Source organism: Geotrypetes seraphini, chromosome 5 (genome assembly GCF_902459505.1).
Source record: "Geotrypetes seraphini chromosome 5, aGeoSer1.1, whole genome shotgun sequence".
In the NCBI taxonomy this organism is placed as follows: Eukaryota; Metazoa; Chordata; class Amphibia; order Gymnophiona; family Dermophiidae; genus Geotrypetes; species Geotrypetes seraphini.
The window spans coordinates 97,987,101-98,004,361 of record NC_047088.1 but is presented as its reverse complement, the minus strand read 5'-3'; the positions used below and the strand labels follow the sequence as shown (position 1 = coordinate 98,004,361).

Here is a 17,261-nt window from a genome sequence, read left to right as displayed (position 1 = left end):
AAAAAAAAAAAATGATACTGCACAAGCAACAGCAAACTTTTTTTAACATATTGCCTCCATCTTAGAACAAGAACATTAATCAGTAGCTTCTCTCACACATAAACTTATAAAACACCTACATGCTAAAAAAAAAGAATAAAAGAATTCACATTTTTAATAGCCAACATTTTATTAAAATTTATTTCTTTTTTGTTTTATACAGTATGTTGTAAGTCCTTCTCATACGCAGCTAAATTGGTTACTAATAGATTTTTTTCTGTTTTGTTTTTGCTAAAAAATTTTTATAGTACATTCTTTTGGAGACCACTTTTTTTAAAACTTTTTTTGCTTTCAATAAAAAAGGAAAATTTCACTTCATACACTGAAATTCCAGAACCTGTACACATCGAAGGAAAATAAAATGCCATGAACAAACAAAATTTGGCACAAAAAATTAAAAATATCACTACGGTAGTTCTTTTGTTTTTAAATAAAATGAAAATACAAAACAGTGAAATTATATATATCTATATATATTTATTTATATATATATATACCCTTTCCCCATTTCTTCCCTCTGCCTTTCACAGACAACATCCACATCCACTTACGTTATAGACAACAAAAGGGCTTTGAAATTGCAAAAGTGGCACAGAGCCTGGTTCTCTCTGCCTTATAAAAGAACTAGGAAATAAAAGAACTGAGAAAGTGTAACATATCCTTACTTTTTGGGCAAATATTGTAACAAGATAATCTGATGATGAGCTTTTATACATCTCCCCTTCTACCACCAAGGAATTCTAAGATATTAAAAGACTGTAGTGACTGATGTTAAATATACACCAATACAGTGGTACCTCTGTTTACGAGCGCACCAGTTTGCGAGTTTTTTGCAAGACGAGCAAAACACTCGGCAAACTTTTGTCTCGTAAACTGAGCACTGCCCTGATAAACGAGCACTCAGAAATGGTGGCCCAGGGGTGAATACCTGCCTGCGGGTGTTGCAGTGATTCCAAAGTGGTGCCTTCCTTCCCTCGAGGTCCCCATGCAGGTGCCCTCCCGCTTCGGCCAATGCCTCTGCCGTCCATCAGCGCTTCCCAGCTCCCATCCAAGCCGGCCGCCATCCTGAACGAGCATGCGTGCAACTTCACCTCTCCTAAGTCAGCCGCTGCCCCGACAACACGCTCACCACATACAAGCACGCAGGACGTCCTGTGTGCTTGTACGTGTTGAGCGTGTTGTCGGGGCAGCGACTGACTTAGGAGAGGAGAGGTGAAGCTGTGCGCATGCTCATTCAGGATGGCAGCCAGCTTGGATTGGGAGCCAGGAGGTGCTGACGGACGGCAGAGGCATCGGCCGAAGTGGGAGGGCAGCCACACGGGGATCCTGAGGGAAGGAAGGCACCACTTTGGAATCGCTGCAGCACCCGCAGGCAGGTACTCACCCCTGGGCCACCACTGCAAACTTTGGTTGTGGAATGAATCTTCTGAGTTTTCATTAAGGCCTATGGGGAACTTTGCTTTGATATACGAGCGTTTTGGATTACGAGCATGATCCTGGAACGGATTATGCTCGTAAACCAAGGTACCACTGTATTTGCTTTAGAAATAAGGTATATTTTGATTAGACTGGAAAAGATTGATGGGCAACTTTCCAGTGAGTACATGATAAAAAGTAATATGTTTAGATGGGTCATTTGGCCTTTATCTTGGGTCATTTGGCCTTTATCTGCTGTCATGTTTCTATGTTTAAACCAAAACAATTTATTTTCGAAACATGGAAGAACTTTCTAACTGCAAGATAGTCAAGCACTGGAATGATTTGCTTAGGAATATGGTGGGAAAAGCTATTAAAGGTTTACAGTTCCTCATAAGATGTTGTCTGGAGGCAGGAAATTGTATGATATCACAAGTTTCCAAATTGAGTCCTTTGTACCTTCATCCAGGTCTGTTTATAGGAATAACCAAAATATGCTGAAGCAGCCTATTTTTTTTCTGATTAGATGTGCAAATATAGTCACTAGTATTATTCAAAATAGTATATGGCTTGATTTGAAGGTGGAATATAAAGAAAAGTTCCAAAGTACAATTAAAATATACACCAAACTAAAAGGATTTTTTCAGAGACCAAGATGGCGTTGGGGGCAAATCTGTGTGCAGAGCGTCTCTGAGATTGAGATTCTAACAGATGCTCACACTTTTGATGTTTCTTCCTTTTTCCTGATGGTGGGGAAATGAAAAAGGAGAACACGGTTGGGTCCTCCAGTGACCAGGAGCCCAAGGTGACTGTTACAGATAACTATTCCCGAAGTAACTTCACACCATACGATGGAGAAATTGGCTTCGGGAGAGATGCTGGAACCAATGGCAAACCTTAGTCTTGATCGGGTTTCTTTGAGCCCGGATCCGGGGCAGGCTCCGCTCCAACCCGGAAGAGAAAGCCCCGCAGGTTACTTTGAGTACTAACTCTACTGGAGATGGAGGTTTGGCACTGACTCTTGGAGGAACAGCAGGAGAAAAGTTGTCAGAAGAGAATGGCCCTGCTGCAGCCCTGATATCAGCACCCTGCAAAGTGGCTACAGAAACATCAGATAACTGGATAGATTTGGTCAAGCCTCTAATAGTCAATTTGGATGCCTATGGAAGGCTATGAACATCATGGACTCCCAACATGAGGAAAGCTCTGACTACACTATGGAATGATAGTGTCTCTATCAATTCCATGGTGACTACTTAAGGTGAATTGCTCAGACAACACGATGAAACTATCCAAAAGCATGAAGAACAGATTAATCAAATTAGGACCTTAGAAACTGAATTTATTAAGGAGAGGTCTGTTACCCAGAAAATTTTAGAATTTATGGAGAACAAATAAAGGAGAAATAATTTAAGAATTCTGAACTTTCCAAAATCCCCAATTTATCAGCTGTTGAAATGATAAGGAGATATATGAGAAAGATATTGTTAATTTCTACTGAGAATTTACCTCCAATATTGAGAGCTCAATATATCTCTATTGGGAATAAAGTAGGAAATTCAACTCCTAATATGACTAGGGGGGATGATGTTGAGATGAATCTAACTAAATTTCTGGAAAACTCCTTGGAAGTAATTACAGAGAGGACTACCCTCATTGTGACATTTGCTTTGGAATTTGATAGGGACTTAGGTCTCCTTTTATCAAGCCGCGCTAGCGGGGTTAGTGCGCCGGACATCTCATCCCACGCTAACTCCCGCAGCCGGCTAAAAAAACTAACGCCTGCTCAATGCAGGCGTTAGTGGCTAGTGCGGCAGGCAGTTTAACGTGTGGTATTATGCGTCTTAAACCCCTAATGCAGCTTGATAAAAGGACCCCTTAGTCCTTCAGACTTATTTCAGACATATTAATGAGCAATTTCTAGGTTCAACAATACGTTTGTTTCCTGACATATCTCAAGTAACAGGAAAAAAGGAAGGACATTTTGGTATATAAACCTAGAATCCAAGCCTTGGGTGCATCCTTCATATTGAAATTTCCTGCAAAATGTTTTGTGACTTTAAATGGAAAAAAATTACCTATTTTTTTTAACCAAAGCAATTGTTAGATTTCATTGTGGCTAAAGAAAGGGGAGGCTTACGATTGGGTCAATAGTCTCTCCTATAGCTTAAAACGAACCAGCTGCCGATTTTGCACTCCTGTCACTGTTCCCCCCCCCCCCTTTTTCTTTTATTTAAAGTTTTTCCTTTTTTCTTTGTTTTATTTCCTTTACTTGGTTTCCAATATTGTGGACTAAATATGATTAATTTACTATTGGGTGACTTGTTTCACTGTAGAAGTTCTGTGGGTTTATCTTATAGATGTGTATTCAAGTATTATATGCTTGTCTATATTGTAAAATATTCAATAAAAATAAAAAGATATACATCAAAGAGGAAGAGGGGAGAGTGTGGCGCAGTGGTTAAAGCTACAGCCTCAGCACCTTGAGGTTGTGGGTTCAAACCCACGCTGCTCCTTGTGACCCTGGGCAAGTCACTTAATTCCCCCATTGCCCCAGGTACATTAGATAGATTGTGAGCTTTCCAGGATAGATAGGGAAAAATGCTTGAGTATCTGAATAAATTCATGTAAACCATTCTGAGCTCCCCTGGGAGAACGGTATAGAAAATTGAATGAATGAATAAATTATGAAAAATGGGATATCTGAAGAACAATCAATGGCATCATCACTTATTCTTTCTGCTTTTTTCCCTATTTACAAGCATAATTGTGTCATCAGAATGAATCACTGCGGTTTGGGAAAGGCCAAGAAGAGCTTTAGTTTTGTGATTGGTGTCAGAATGCAATATTATAGTTAGGAGTGGGGAGGAGGTGAAGAGGTCAGTCAAAGCATTTGGAAACCTTTTGTGAGTTTTGAATGACAGTGTCACTCTTCTTCCATTTCAGGACATGATAGGCTGCAGCAGCATATTACATAGAATATCATGCTCCAGTTTTGGAATGCTTCTCAACAGCTGAACATAAAACATGTCAATATGCACCAGGTTCATTTTCCTTTACAATCCTCTGTAAAATTGAATACTGTCAAGCCCTTGCCATGCACCGAGGGACATCACAATGTTGCAGTACCACTCTATGAGGTTCCAAAAGTGCCTGTTGACATCACAATTCAGCTCTGCCACTGAGAAAATAAACATGTCACACTAGTTTAGCACACTGAACAAACTGATAAAACAAACAAATAGAAGTGGATGGTTATCACTTTTAAAAAATGAGAGAGATGGTAGATAAGTTGTCCAGTTGACATCAGAAGACTAGAAAGAGACCCATCCTTCTCTGATGGTAAGGTCACCACCCAGACAAATCATTGGGCTCTACTCATGTAACATGATTATAGAAGCTATATGTCTATGATTTAGGGGAGGAGGCAGAAAAACTCTGACTTTTAAATAAATCTATAACTGGTGGGGGGGGGGGGGTAAGATTTTATACAGAGATCTACAGAAAAAATAAAAATCATTTGTTCAAAAACTCACCAACAAACGTTCAGGAGGAATCTGATAGTCTTCCTTCAAGTTTGTTTTGATCCCCTGAAACTCACCACTGACAAACTATGAGTTAGAACCTGGTTGTGGTGACAAGCACTTAACCTTTAGTAGGCACCAGAACAAACTACAGAGGTAGAAATACCTCAAACCCCTTCTCCTCTTCCTCCTGGATACATTCTCTTTTTATCCTTTTCTCCCATTCTGATTCAATAGGCTATGAGGGAGAGGCAGGGGTCTTCAGAAGAGAAAGAGCCCCAGCAATCCAACCATAAGGGTCAAAGCAAATTGTTGGGCTACTCCATCTCTGTGCTGCCAGTGGCCTCTGCTGGGACTGACTCCCATAACAAATGCACTTATATATATATGTTTGTTAATATCTAAAGATATTTATATTCACAAACTCTTCGCTCTATTCATGGTTCATGTCTGTTAGAGAGGGTGGAGACTTCAAGAGTACGAGAGATGAGTGCCATTGGAGATCTGAGAGGTCACACTTGTGCTCCGGGTGATTCCCGGCTCTGAGGGGCTCCCAGAAGCTGTCCGACGCAGGGGCTGTGGACTGTTGCGAAGCATTAGGACATTGGTACGGCCTCCTGTGGAAGAGGTGGTGGAGGCAGAAACAGAGGAAGAAGAATGACCCCAAGCAGAAGGCGGAGCCAGCATGGGGGACTGGCGCCATGCATGAGGGGTCCCACTATTTTGAACTCCATGGCTCCAGTGTGAGCCACTGCGGGGCACTGGGCGGGAAGGCCAAGGTTGTGGTGGAGCAGAATATCCCTGGTTGAAGGCTTCTGCTGGGATGCCTGTTAGTGCCATGTTGCTGAAGCCTAGACGCATGCTCTCTGAGTCAAAGGCCTCAATTTCCCGAGCCTGGCGCTCCAGAAGGCTGCGAATCCGCTCCGACCTCTCATTCTGCAGTGCCAGCATCTCTTCCTCAATCTAATATGGGAGGAGAGTGATAAGAGAGGAATAAAACAAAGGTAAGAAAGAAAGCAAACAGAAGAGAATAAAATAAAACCACCACTACCAAACTGGATCACACTGCGATTTCATCTTGCCCAACATTCTGTGCCTGATAGTAACAAGCAGTGGGCTATATGATAAATATTACTTATGGTGAGTTGTCCATCCAAATCACACCTTTTCAGTTTCTATTATTGATGGTTTATAAATACACTCCCCCCTCCTCCCCAATATTTAGTGGGACTTAGCCAGCCAACAACAGCTTTTGGGTTGGATAAGTACTGTTCGGCTGGCTAAACTCCAATATTCAGCGGGAGATAGTCAGCTATCTCCCGCTGAATATCTCTGCTTGCCGGATTGGCCAATGATCAGCTATGTTGCATGACACAGCAGGTCACTGCCAATATTCAGCGGCTGGCTGGCTAAGGCTAATGGCTAGAAAGACCCGCCTAAAAAGCAGATCTTTTGCCACTCTGCCTTAGCTGGCCAGCTGCTGAATACTGGCTTGGCCAGCTTTGTTCAAGGCAGTGAACTTTGACCTGCATACAGCTCCGGCAATGAATATTCAGGATTGTCGAGGACTGCTTAGGTAGCCGGGCTGCCTCCCACAGTCTCAATATCAGGCCCACTGAATATAAGGTTACAGCCCTATCACACTAAATAGTCTATGAGTTATATCTACTACATATTCCATGGATTTTGTAAAATCCCTTTTGTTTTTTTGTTAGTTTATTTTCAAGTTTATAACACTACACCAATATGCAAGTGTTCTCTTTACCAAACAATTCACTCAATAACACTTAAAGTAAATTCTCCTAACATACGACCCCTTCCTTCCCAACCATCTTGATCAATCCAGTGTCATATCAAAAACGCAATATAAAGGAGAGATAGAGAAGTAAAAAGAATAGTACCCTGTCCCTCAGACAGACCTTTCTTTACTTCTCACCCTGACTAAATAGACCAGGGGTAAGCAATTCCAGTCCTCGAGAGCCACAGGCAGGTCAGGTTTTCAGGATATCCACAATAAATATGCATGAGAAAGATTTGCATTCATTAACTCTAAACCCAGAGACTTTTAAAGATAAATTACAAATTTAAATAATAGCTCATCAAGTTCAGTTTTCAGTTCTACCAATAGTCGTGGTTCTGGTGATCTGCTACTCTAGTTTGTCAAATTGCCCCATCACATCTTCCAAGTTTACAGAGATTTGTTTCAGTTTCTCCAACTTATCCCCATTAAATATCCATTCCAGAAATGGTAACTGCAAAGAATTCATTTAGGGAAAAATTCTCACAGATGCGCCGAAGGTTAGCTGGCAGTAGGGTGCCCTACTGCCAGCTAACCAACCAATCCAGAAGCAAGTTTTCTAAAAAAAAAAAAATTGAGGTACAAACGGCGCCTTCATTTACAGCACCAGTGTTGCGCTTACAGAAGCACTTAGGGTCATGTAAGGATGCCTTGGGCTAGTGTTGGCATGGCTTGCACTAGAAGTGGCTTTAAGCATCCTTAGGCACCCCTAGGCGCCTTAAATGTAGGCTTCTAAAATGTTGGCCTACATTTAAGGCACTGGTATAAAAAAAAAAAAGTGGAATTCTATAATCAGTGCCGGTTCGTGATTGACATGCTATCGGTGGTCACTTCTTAGGCAGCCACTGATACCTGCACCGATTATAGAATCCCCCCCTTAGTCTTTCTACTAAGGCCTTATCCTTCCTAGTGCTCCTTTACCTTTTTATCGTCTGGCAGTCCAATTGATTCTTCTACCATCTTTTTGCTTCTAATGTACCTAAAAAATGTATTAATATATGCTTTTGACTCCAAGGCAAGCTTATTTTCTTTGCCTTTCTTATCAGGGTTTTGCACTGGATTTGCCATTCCTTATGCTGTTTCTTATTATCTTCATGATTACAAGTCAACAAAGTTAAGAGTGTCAAACTCTCTGTATGGGCGCTCCCAGGCAAGCAAGCTATAGTCTAATTAACAAACGAACCTCAAAATCCAAAGAATAGCCTCCTGAAGTACTAAGACTTAAGACAGGGAGATGATAGACTATCACAGGTCCTGCTCCGGAAAAAGAGCTTGAGAGAAAAAACTCCCTTCACAGGGAGAAAAATCTCAAGGCTCAAAAAACCGGGCATATATAATTAAAACTTGATACTTGAAGGGAGTGAAAATCAAGAGGTAGGTCACTAAACTGGGGAGGCAAATTTTCAGATGTCATTTAGCATTAGAAGAACAAGCAAGCGTTGAAAACATCAAACTTAGCTTTTTGCTGCAAGTTCGGGTCACTTTCCTTGTTGCTGTCTGTGCAGTGCAGTCTATCTGCCTCTTTACTACAGTCCAAGCACTAAGAGACATCCAAAAACCGCCATAGGTTGCCAACTCCCAGATATGTTTCAATCAACAAGAGTAACCTTGTTACGCATATTAGTTGCTGCGTCAGGATGAACGAACCTCTCCATTAACGACTGCACAGAGTAAAGGAGGCGGGGCACTATAAAAACTGACCGGGATAACATCACTGAAGGCGCGAAAATCAAAAGTTTAAAACTTAAAGGGAAAAATCTTCTTTAAGCAGCAGTGTAAAGCTGCTGCCGCAAAGCCCAGAGAGAGAATACTTAAAGCACACAAAAGATATCTTTATGAACGAATGTTAGGAAGTTCTTCTTTACCCAACGTGTGGTGGACACCTGGAATGCGCTTCCAGAGGATGTTATAGGGCAGAGTACGGTACTGGGGTTTAAGAAAGGATTGGACAATTTCCTGCTGGAAAAGGGGATAGAGGGGTATAGATAGAGGATTACTGCACAGGTCATGGACCTGTTGGGCCGCCACGTGAGCGGACTGCTGAGCGCAATGGACCTCAGGTCTGACCCAGCGGAGGCATTGCTTATGTTCTTATGTTGTTTTTAGATTTTTTCTTTTTATTATAATCTTTTAGATTTAATAACTTATTTTTAAACTTATTTTTTAAAAAATATGAAACATCCCACCCACCACAGACAAAAAAATCATTGTGACAACAGAAAAACAAAAATCATCCAAAAATAGCATTTAATAACTTGAAGGAATTCATTTCAAAATTCATATGAGAAATTCCTTATGAAAAAAAAGTAAGTAGAAATCATTGGAATACTGCATTTAATAACTCAAAGGAATTCATTTAAAAATTCATTTGAGAGAATTCCTTATGAAAAAGATTAAATAGAAAAATTCAATAAGGAAATTTAATAAGAAAATTAATTTGAAGAAAGCCCTCCATTCTACCATCGTATTTAGACCATAGGGTTCTATGGTCTGTAACTCAAATATCAGCCTCTGTTCCCTTCTACGTAACCACTTTTTGATGTCTCCACTCCTTTTTGAAAACCACAGTTATTGGAGGATGGTACATCGTAAGTCATCGAATTTATAGCCTAGATCTTGACAATATCATGCCAGCGGGGCTTCCAGTTTCTCCCCTTTTCATACATGAACAGTATTCTATCAGTCTCGTATTAAAAGACCGGGAAGTCTGACTGATTTAGATCTTCTCACACAGACATTTGATCATGTATATCACGTTCTTAGAACTACATGTAAACGATCCTTTTATTACACTACTTTTGGTTTCCTGGGCCCATTTGACGCTAATGCCTTAGATCGTAACATCAGTCCCAAATTGATCAGAAGTATAACTACTCAAACACAGCCAAAAGGCCACCAGTAGACCTAAAGAAATATAAATAGCTCATACATAGAGACAAAGACTAAATATCTCAAGTGCCCAAAGACGGTGACCAGAGCCAATCATAGTCACTCGACTTATATTAGGGCTATCACTGATACAGTGTCTTATTTTCTCTATGAGCAATAACTCTTTAAGAACGTAGAATTATAAACTGATATAGGCATTAATTTATGCTGTATAATACTTAGCTCGGGTCATAAATCATGCCCGGCTTTCATCCCCGACGGAAGATCTCCGTTTCGCTCTGGATAAACTAATGAGAGCTTCTTCAGGACAGCATTATGTTATGCCGATTATTACGATTTAACACCCGCAACTGACAGTGTGGAGGCTTAAAGATCGTAACATGACATATTGAACAGTGTCCACAGTTTTTAAATCCTTGAAAATCTGTTTTTTCTTGGGGTTCACACATCAGCGTTACAAAGACGATCTGAATAAAGATCTTATCTTGAAAGATGAAATGATTATTTTTTAAGGCTAGCTCAGTAAGGGGAATTCAGAAGGAACTTGCCAAGAACGCAGACGAGCTTCCAAGGCATCTATGACAACTTGAAGCGCTTCCACTTGTGGAATGAAGGTGTATAGTGAGTGAACATCTAGAGCGGCAAGCACAGCTTGTGTTGAAATCCTTGGTGTGTTTTTAACAATTTCAAAAAATTTTATTAGAGAAGGTACTGAAGTAGTTAACGGGATGATAAAAGAGTACTTATATTTACAGACTCTTTCTAAAAGGGAGTCTCGGGCAGAGACGATGGGTCGTCCTGGAGGAGAATCGAGATTTTTTTTTGATTTTTGGAAGCGTATAAAGAATAGGGGTTTTAGCTTTACAATAATTCAAAAAGAAACTCGTTTTTTGATAAATATCCAGACTCCAAAGCTGCTGCTGTTAAGATATTAATTCAATACAACAGATACTCATGTGGGTTCTCATTGAGCGGGCTCTAGGTGGAAAGATCTGAAAGTTGTTGAATTTCCATTAGGTACAGCTCTATCTTTATCGGCTCTGCGAACCACTATATATCTTGTTCTAATTCACTCAACACATTATTTTCTTTTTTTTATTTATTTATAAAATTTACACATTTATTGTCAAGCATATCATCTTGTACAGAAAGTGAGATCAAGAAAACATAATAATATTATTTACTCTCAAACCTGAAAGCAATTCAAAATAATAAAGAAAGTATACATCCTAACTTAATCACACACTAGTCCTCAAATTAAGATCCAAGATTAACGATAAGAGTAGAAATTAAATTAAAGTAAAACGTTTTAACAAGAAAAATCACTTAAGCTACTACTGAGAAGTGAGCTAATTATTATTATCACAATGGTACAGATGGTTCTACAAACTCAAGTCGTTTCGCAGAAAGGAAAGTAGTCAAGTGAGCTGGATCTACAAATACATATTTCAAGGAACGGTATCTTATGACACATTTACAAGGATACCTAAGAAAAAATAAACCCCCTATTTGAGTCACTCCTGGTTTTAACATTAAGAATTCCCTTCTTCTCTTCTGAGTCTCTCTCGAGACATCAGGAAATATCTGGATATGAAACCCCAAAAAGTCCTTGGCCCTATTTTTAAAGAAAAGTTTAAGAATCCAATCCTTGTCTGGGGCCAAAGCCACAGTCAATAAGAGAGTGGCTGGAGTAGCCAATTCTCTATCTGATTGCTCTAACAAAGTGGAAACGTCCAAGGGTTCTTTCTGTGGTATTTCTTCATCTTCTTTCTTTTGAGGATCCTGATTTCTTATAGGTAAATAATAAACCTTTGTAAGAGGTGGTAAAGCATTTTCAGGTATTTTAAGAATTTCCAGAAAGTATCGCTTTATCATATCTCGTGGAGAAATTGATAATACTTTAGGAAAATTAATTAATCGTAAATTATTAATCCGAATATTGTTATCTAAAGCTTCCAATTTTCTCTGCATAATCATATTGTCTTTAACAAATAAATCTTGGTTACTCTTAATTGTTTTTAAGTTCTTCTTTTCTTCTTGGATATCTAATTTCAGTGATACAGTCTCTTCCTTTAAAGTTTTTATCTCTTCTTTCTGGATTTGTATTTCTTTGTCCAAATTTTTTACCTGTAAGTTAAGGGCATTTCCGAAATTGGACACTAAGTCCCAGAGAGAGTTTAGAGTGACTTCAGAAGGTCTAACAGGAGAAACAAAAATTGGTTGTGTCATTAATAAGTGTTCACTCGGCTGTTTTACCTCTCCGGAGCCTTGATCCCCTTTAGCTGGAGTTGTTCCTACCGCCGGTTTTTCTAAAAGGAGTAACTCACTTTCAGCTTTCTTCAATTGCAAGCCCTCCGACATGCTGGCCTCTCGAGAGGAAAACACTTCCTCCTCCGGCGTGCTCTCCTCTCGCGGTGAGCTTGCTCCCAGCGGCAACGGCTGCAGGGGCGGTGACCTTACGTCGGGGCTCAGAGAAACTTCTAGCCCAAGGGAGTTCGCCGCGGCACTACTCTCTGCCGGCGCTCCCAGCGGGCGATTCCCCGACGATACCTGCTCACTCAACAAACGCCTAAAAATGGCATCCACTGCAGGCAGAGGGGTCTCCGAGCGTCGGGAGGCACCACCGACGCTTCTTCCCCTTCTCTTAGGCATGTTCCAAAGGTAAGAGAGACACTCGTACGCGTCTACTCAGCAGCAGCAAGCGGCAGCCATCTTGGATCAACACATTATTTTCTTGTAGAGTCATATTATGATAGAGTCTAGATTTTCTCTTTTCAAAATTTACAACATCATGTAAAACAAGTATGTGTCCAACATCAGATCAAGTGATCCCGGGGGAAACCAGTCACTTTTTTCATATGTGTCAGAGATATTTCTTTTCTTCTCTGTATTACCCAAAAACAAGAAGGAGAAATTAGGTTCTTACCTGCTAATTTACTTTCTTTTAGCTTCTCCAGACCAGTAGAGGTTAACTTTACGAATGGGTATATATCTAATCATGACCAGCAGGTGGAGACTGAAAACAAAACTCTGGGACAGTATATACTATCCTCCCTTCTCTATTTCCCTCAGTCTGCCGAATAGCCAAGCAGAACCAAGAACTGGAAAACAGGAAGAAAACAATACTCCGAACAGGAGTAACAAATAACATACCCAAATGCTGTTGGAAAATGCAGAGGAGAAATACCCGAAGGAAAATGTCCCCACAGCTCGCCAGCTAAGCCAGCCGAGCCACAGCCGCTGTTCTTTAATTCTCCCCGGCCCTAGAAAAATACTAGAACCCGCAGCAAAAAACAAAAACTGCCCGCGAAAACAGCCCCAACAACAACAACAACAACAGACAGGGTGGGGACCTCTACTGGTCTGGAGAAGCTAAAAGAAAGTAAATTAGCAGGTAAGAACCTAATTTCTCCTTCTTTAGCACTCTCCAGACCAGTAGAGGTTAACTTTACGAATGGGACGTACCAAAGCAGTCCCTCTCACGGGCGGGACCCCCGAAGGGCCGATACCAGAACACGCTCACCGAACACCGCGTCCCGACGCGCCTGAACATCTACCCGATAATATCTAACAAAAGAATACAAGGAGGACCAAACCGCAGCCTTACAAATATCCACCGGAGGCACGAGCGACGACTCAGCCCAAGAAGCCGCCTGACCCCGAGTGGAATGAGCCTTGAGAAACTCCGGAACAGGCTGCTGTTTCAGAAGATAAGCGGAAGCAATCGTCTCCTTGATCCAGCGCGCAATAGTAGCCTTAGAAGCGCCAGCTCCCCGACGAGGACCAGCCAGGAGGACAAAGAGATGATCGGACTTCCGGAATTCCTGGGTCCGCTGCACATCAGAGCGAAGGACCCGACCGACATCCAACTTGCGCAGCTGCCGTTGCTCAGAAGAGCCCTCCCGACCACCCAAGACCGGGAGAACCACCGATTGATTGACATGAAAAGGAGAAACAACCTTCGGCAGAAAGGAAGGAACAGGCCGCAAGACGACCCGCTCCCTAGACAACTCCAAGAAGGGAGCCCTACAAGAGAAAGCCTGCAGCTCAGAAATACTCCTAGCAGAAGTAATGGCCACCAAAAAGACCGCCTTCAAAGTAAGGTCCTTCAAAGAACAGTCGTCCAAGGGCTCGAAAGGCGGGCGCACCAAAACAGAGAGAACCAGATTAAGATCCCAAGAGGGAACCGAGGGCCGTAGGGGAGGCCTAAGCAACTTGGCCGCCCGCAGAAACCGAATCACATCAGGAAGAGCCGATAAACGCTGACCTGACACCAACCCTCGAAAGGTCGACAGGGCCGCAAGATGAACCCGGAGAGAAGACCAAGCCAGGCCTCTATCCAGGCCATCCTGCAAGAACTCTAGAATGTTAGGCAGAGAAGCGCGAAAAGAGGTCACTCCCCGCGCCCGACACCATTCCTCAAAGAGACGCCAAACCCGCACATAAGCCCGAGAGGTAGAAAGCCTCCGGGACCCCAACAGTGTAGCGATCACCTTGTCTGAATATCCCTTCTTGCTAAGGCGACCCCTTTCAAGAGCCACGCCGTAAGACAGAAGAGAGACGGGTCGAACAAGGGAATGGGACCCTGCATCAGAAGGTCGTCCGAGAGAGGCAGAGGAAGAGGAACCGCCACCAGGTGTCTCACCAGATCCGCATACCACGGACGTCGAGGCCAATCCGGAGCCACCAGCACCACCAAACCCGGATGGTGAACAATGCGAAGAAGCACTCTGCCCACCAGCGGCTAAGGAGGGAACACATACAACAGCCCCTCCGTTGGCCACGGCTGGACCAGAGCATCCAGACCCTCGGCCAGCCCTTCCCTGCGACGACTGAAGAAGCGGGGCACTTTGGCGTTGCCACTCGTGGCCATCAGGTCCATCAGGGGCTGCCCCCAATCTTGCACTATCAACCGAAACGCTCCGGCGCCGAGAAACCACTCTCCTGGATCCAGGAAGTGACGACTGAGGAAGTCTGCCTGAACATTTTCTACCCCGGCTATATGAGAAGCCGAGAGGTCCAGAAGATGGGACTCCGCCCAAACCATGAGCCGAGCCGCCTCCTGCGCCACAGGAGTGCTCTTGGTGCCCCCCTGACGATTGACATAAGCCACCGCCGTGGCATTGTCCGACAGGACTCTGACCGACTTGCCCAGCAAAAGGGAGTGGAAAGCTAACAGCGCCAGCCTGACCGCTCTGGTCTCCAACTCGTTGATCGACCAGGAGGCCTCCTCCGCGGACCAGGTGCCCCGAGCTGAGTGGCCCATAAACTGAGCCCCCCAACCGAGGAGACTCGCATCCGTAAGGAGCACCGTCCACTGCGGGAGATCCAGACCCACCCCCTGAACCAGGTGAGGGGTCCGGAGCCACCAGCGCAGACTGCAGCGCGCCAAGCCTCGCAGGGGAACCGGAACATCCAAATCTTGCCTCCGGGGAGACCACCTCCGGAGCAGAGCATACTGAAGAGGACGCATGTGGGCCCGCGCCCACCTCACCACGTCCAGGGACGCCGCCATTGACCCCAGGACTTGGAGGAAATCTCGCGCCCGAGGACCCCGGGACGCCAAAAGCAGGCGAATCTGAGATTGCAATTTGCTCACCCGGGCCTCTGGAAGGAAGACCTTCCCCAAGGAGATGTCGAACATAACCCCAAGGCACTCCAGACGCTGAGCCGGGACCAACCGACTCTTGGAAAGGTTGACCACCCAGCCCAGCGACCGGAGAAACTCCACCACCCGAGCCGTAACCCGGGAGCTCTCCTGCAACGACTTTGCCCGAATCAACCAGTCGTCCAGGTAGGGGAGAACCAGGATGCCCACCGACCGCAAGGCTGCCGCGACGACCACCATTACCGTGGTGAACGTCCGAGGAGCCGTGGCCAGACCAAAGGGAAGCGCACAGAACTGAAAGTGCCGCCCCAAGATCGCAAAGCGAAGGAAGTGCTGATGAGAGGCCCGAATTGGAACCTGCAAGTAGGCCTCCGTCAGATCGAGAGACATCCAGAATGGGCCGAAAGGTCCCCTCCTTTATGGCCACCACAAAGTAAATGGAGTACCTGCCGGTGCCCCACTCCGTAGGGGACACCGGCACCACTGCCTCGAGATCTAGCAAACGCTGAAGGGTCCGACGAAAAGCCTGCGTCTTCCATGGAGTCTGACATGGAGAAGCGAGGAAAAGGTCCGGCAGAGAGCGGGTAAACTCCAGAGCGTAACCGTCCCGCACCACCTCAAGGACCCACTGATCGGACGCGATCTCGGCCCATTTGGGGAAAAATTTGCGCAGCCGGGCCCCCACCGGAACCAAAGGGGGCGCCGGCAAGGAGTCATTGCGCAGGACGGGAAGCGGGGGAACCGGCGGAGGGATTCCCTGCCCCCCGACGGGCCCCCCGAAAGGGCTGCATGCGCTGGAAGAACCGACCCCGGGAAAAACCCTGAGCCGGGAAAGAAGCAGCCCCACGCCCCGGGCGATACTTGCGAAATTCCCGCAAACGCCCCCGGGCAGCCCCACACCTAGACGCAGGGCGGGCACGGTCCTCAGGCAGACGGGGCACCTTCGAGTCCGTCAGAGTCTGAATCAACTCATCTAATTCCTCTCCAAACAAAAAGACCCCCTAAAGGGAACTTTAGTAAACTTAGCTTTGGACGCAGAATCCGCCGCCCAAGCGCGCAGCCACAAAATACGCCGCGCGGCCATGCCATAGACTTAGCCGAAATCCGCACCAAGTCATAAAGAGCATCTGAGAGGAACGAGGCAGCCATCGCAATCTTCGCTACCTCCTGATCCACTAGAGACCAGTCATCAGACTCCCGATCCAGGACACGCTCAGCCCACCGAAACACGGCGCGAGCGACTAGCTCCCCACAAACAGCCGCCTGGACCCCAAAGGCAGAGACATCAAAATCATACTTAAGAAGAGTCTCTAACGCACGCGCCTCCGAGACCCTAAGAGCAGAACCGTCCATAACAGGCACGGTATGCCGCTTAGGAAGTGCCGAGACCACCGCGTTCCCCATTGGCGAAATTAAGGTAGCCCTACCTCCCTCCGGGACGGGATACCCAAGAGCCAAGGCGCACACCAAACGAAACTGCGCCCATAGGCCACTGCGCCAACACAAAATCCCGCAAATCCTGACGCACAGGAAAAGAGCGGGAACCAGGACAGACCCCCTGAAGCAGAGGGGCCCCCATACGCGGGGTCTCCGGCGGCGCCACTGCAAAAATGCAGCACCAAGGAGACCTGCTACACAGGTCTAAAAGCTCATCCCTCTGAATAAAAAAGCGCACCACGGACGCAACTGCTCTGGAAGACGGGAAACCCGCCGCCCCGCTGCCAACAGGCGTCCCCTCTAGAGGATCCTGGAAGCCCGCCAAAGCAGCCAGGTCCTCAACCAGGCCAACACGCTCCTCCGCCCACCAATTCGCAATCCAAGCCCCCCCGCGGGCGCTTGGATGAGGGAGGAGGAAGAGGGGACGCCAAACGAAAAGAGGGAGGCAAAGCCATAGGGGGCGCGGAGGGAAACCCCCCCCGAAACCCCCCAGGCGCACGTGGGACCCCCAAAAGTCCGCACAAAGAAAGAAAATAAATTGGGGGCAAAA

At 45.0% G+C, this 17,261-nt stretch overlaps 1 protein-coding gene across 1 annotated transcript in view; it reads right to left on the bottom strand.

The window, feature by feature from the left end:
* Positions 1-4,038: 4,038 nt before the first annotated feature.
* The window catches only part of TAOK2 (TAO kinase 2), a 275,812-nt gene continuing 262,589 nt past the window's right edge, over positions 4,039-17,261 (bottom strand). Inside the window, exon 20 of the mRNA XM_033944805.1 lies at positions 4,039-5,942. Coding sequence (XP_033800696.1) covers positions 5,451-5,942 — 492 coding nt within the window. The 3' untranslated portion in view covers positions 4,039-5,450. The remainder of the gene's footprint in view (positions 5,943-17,261) is intronic.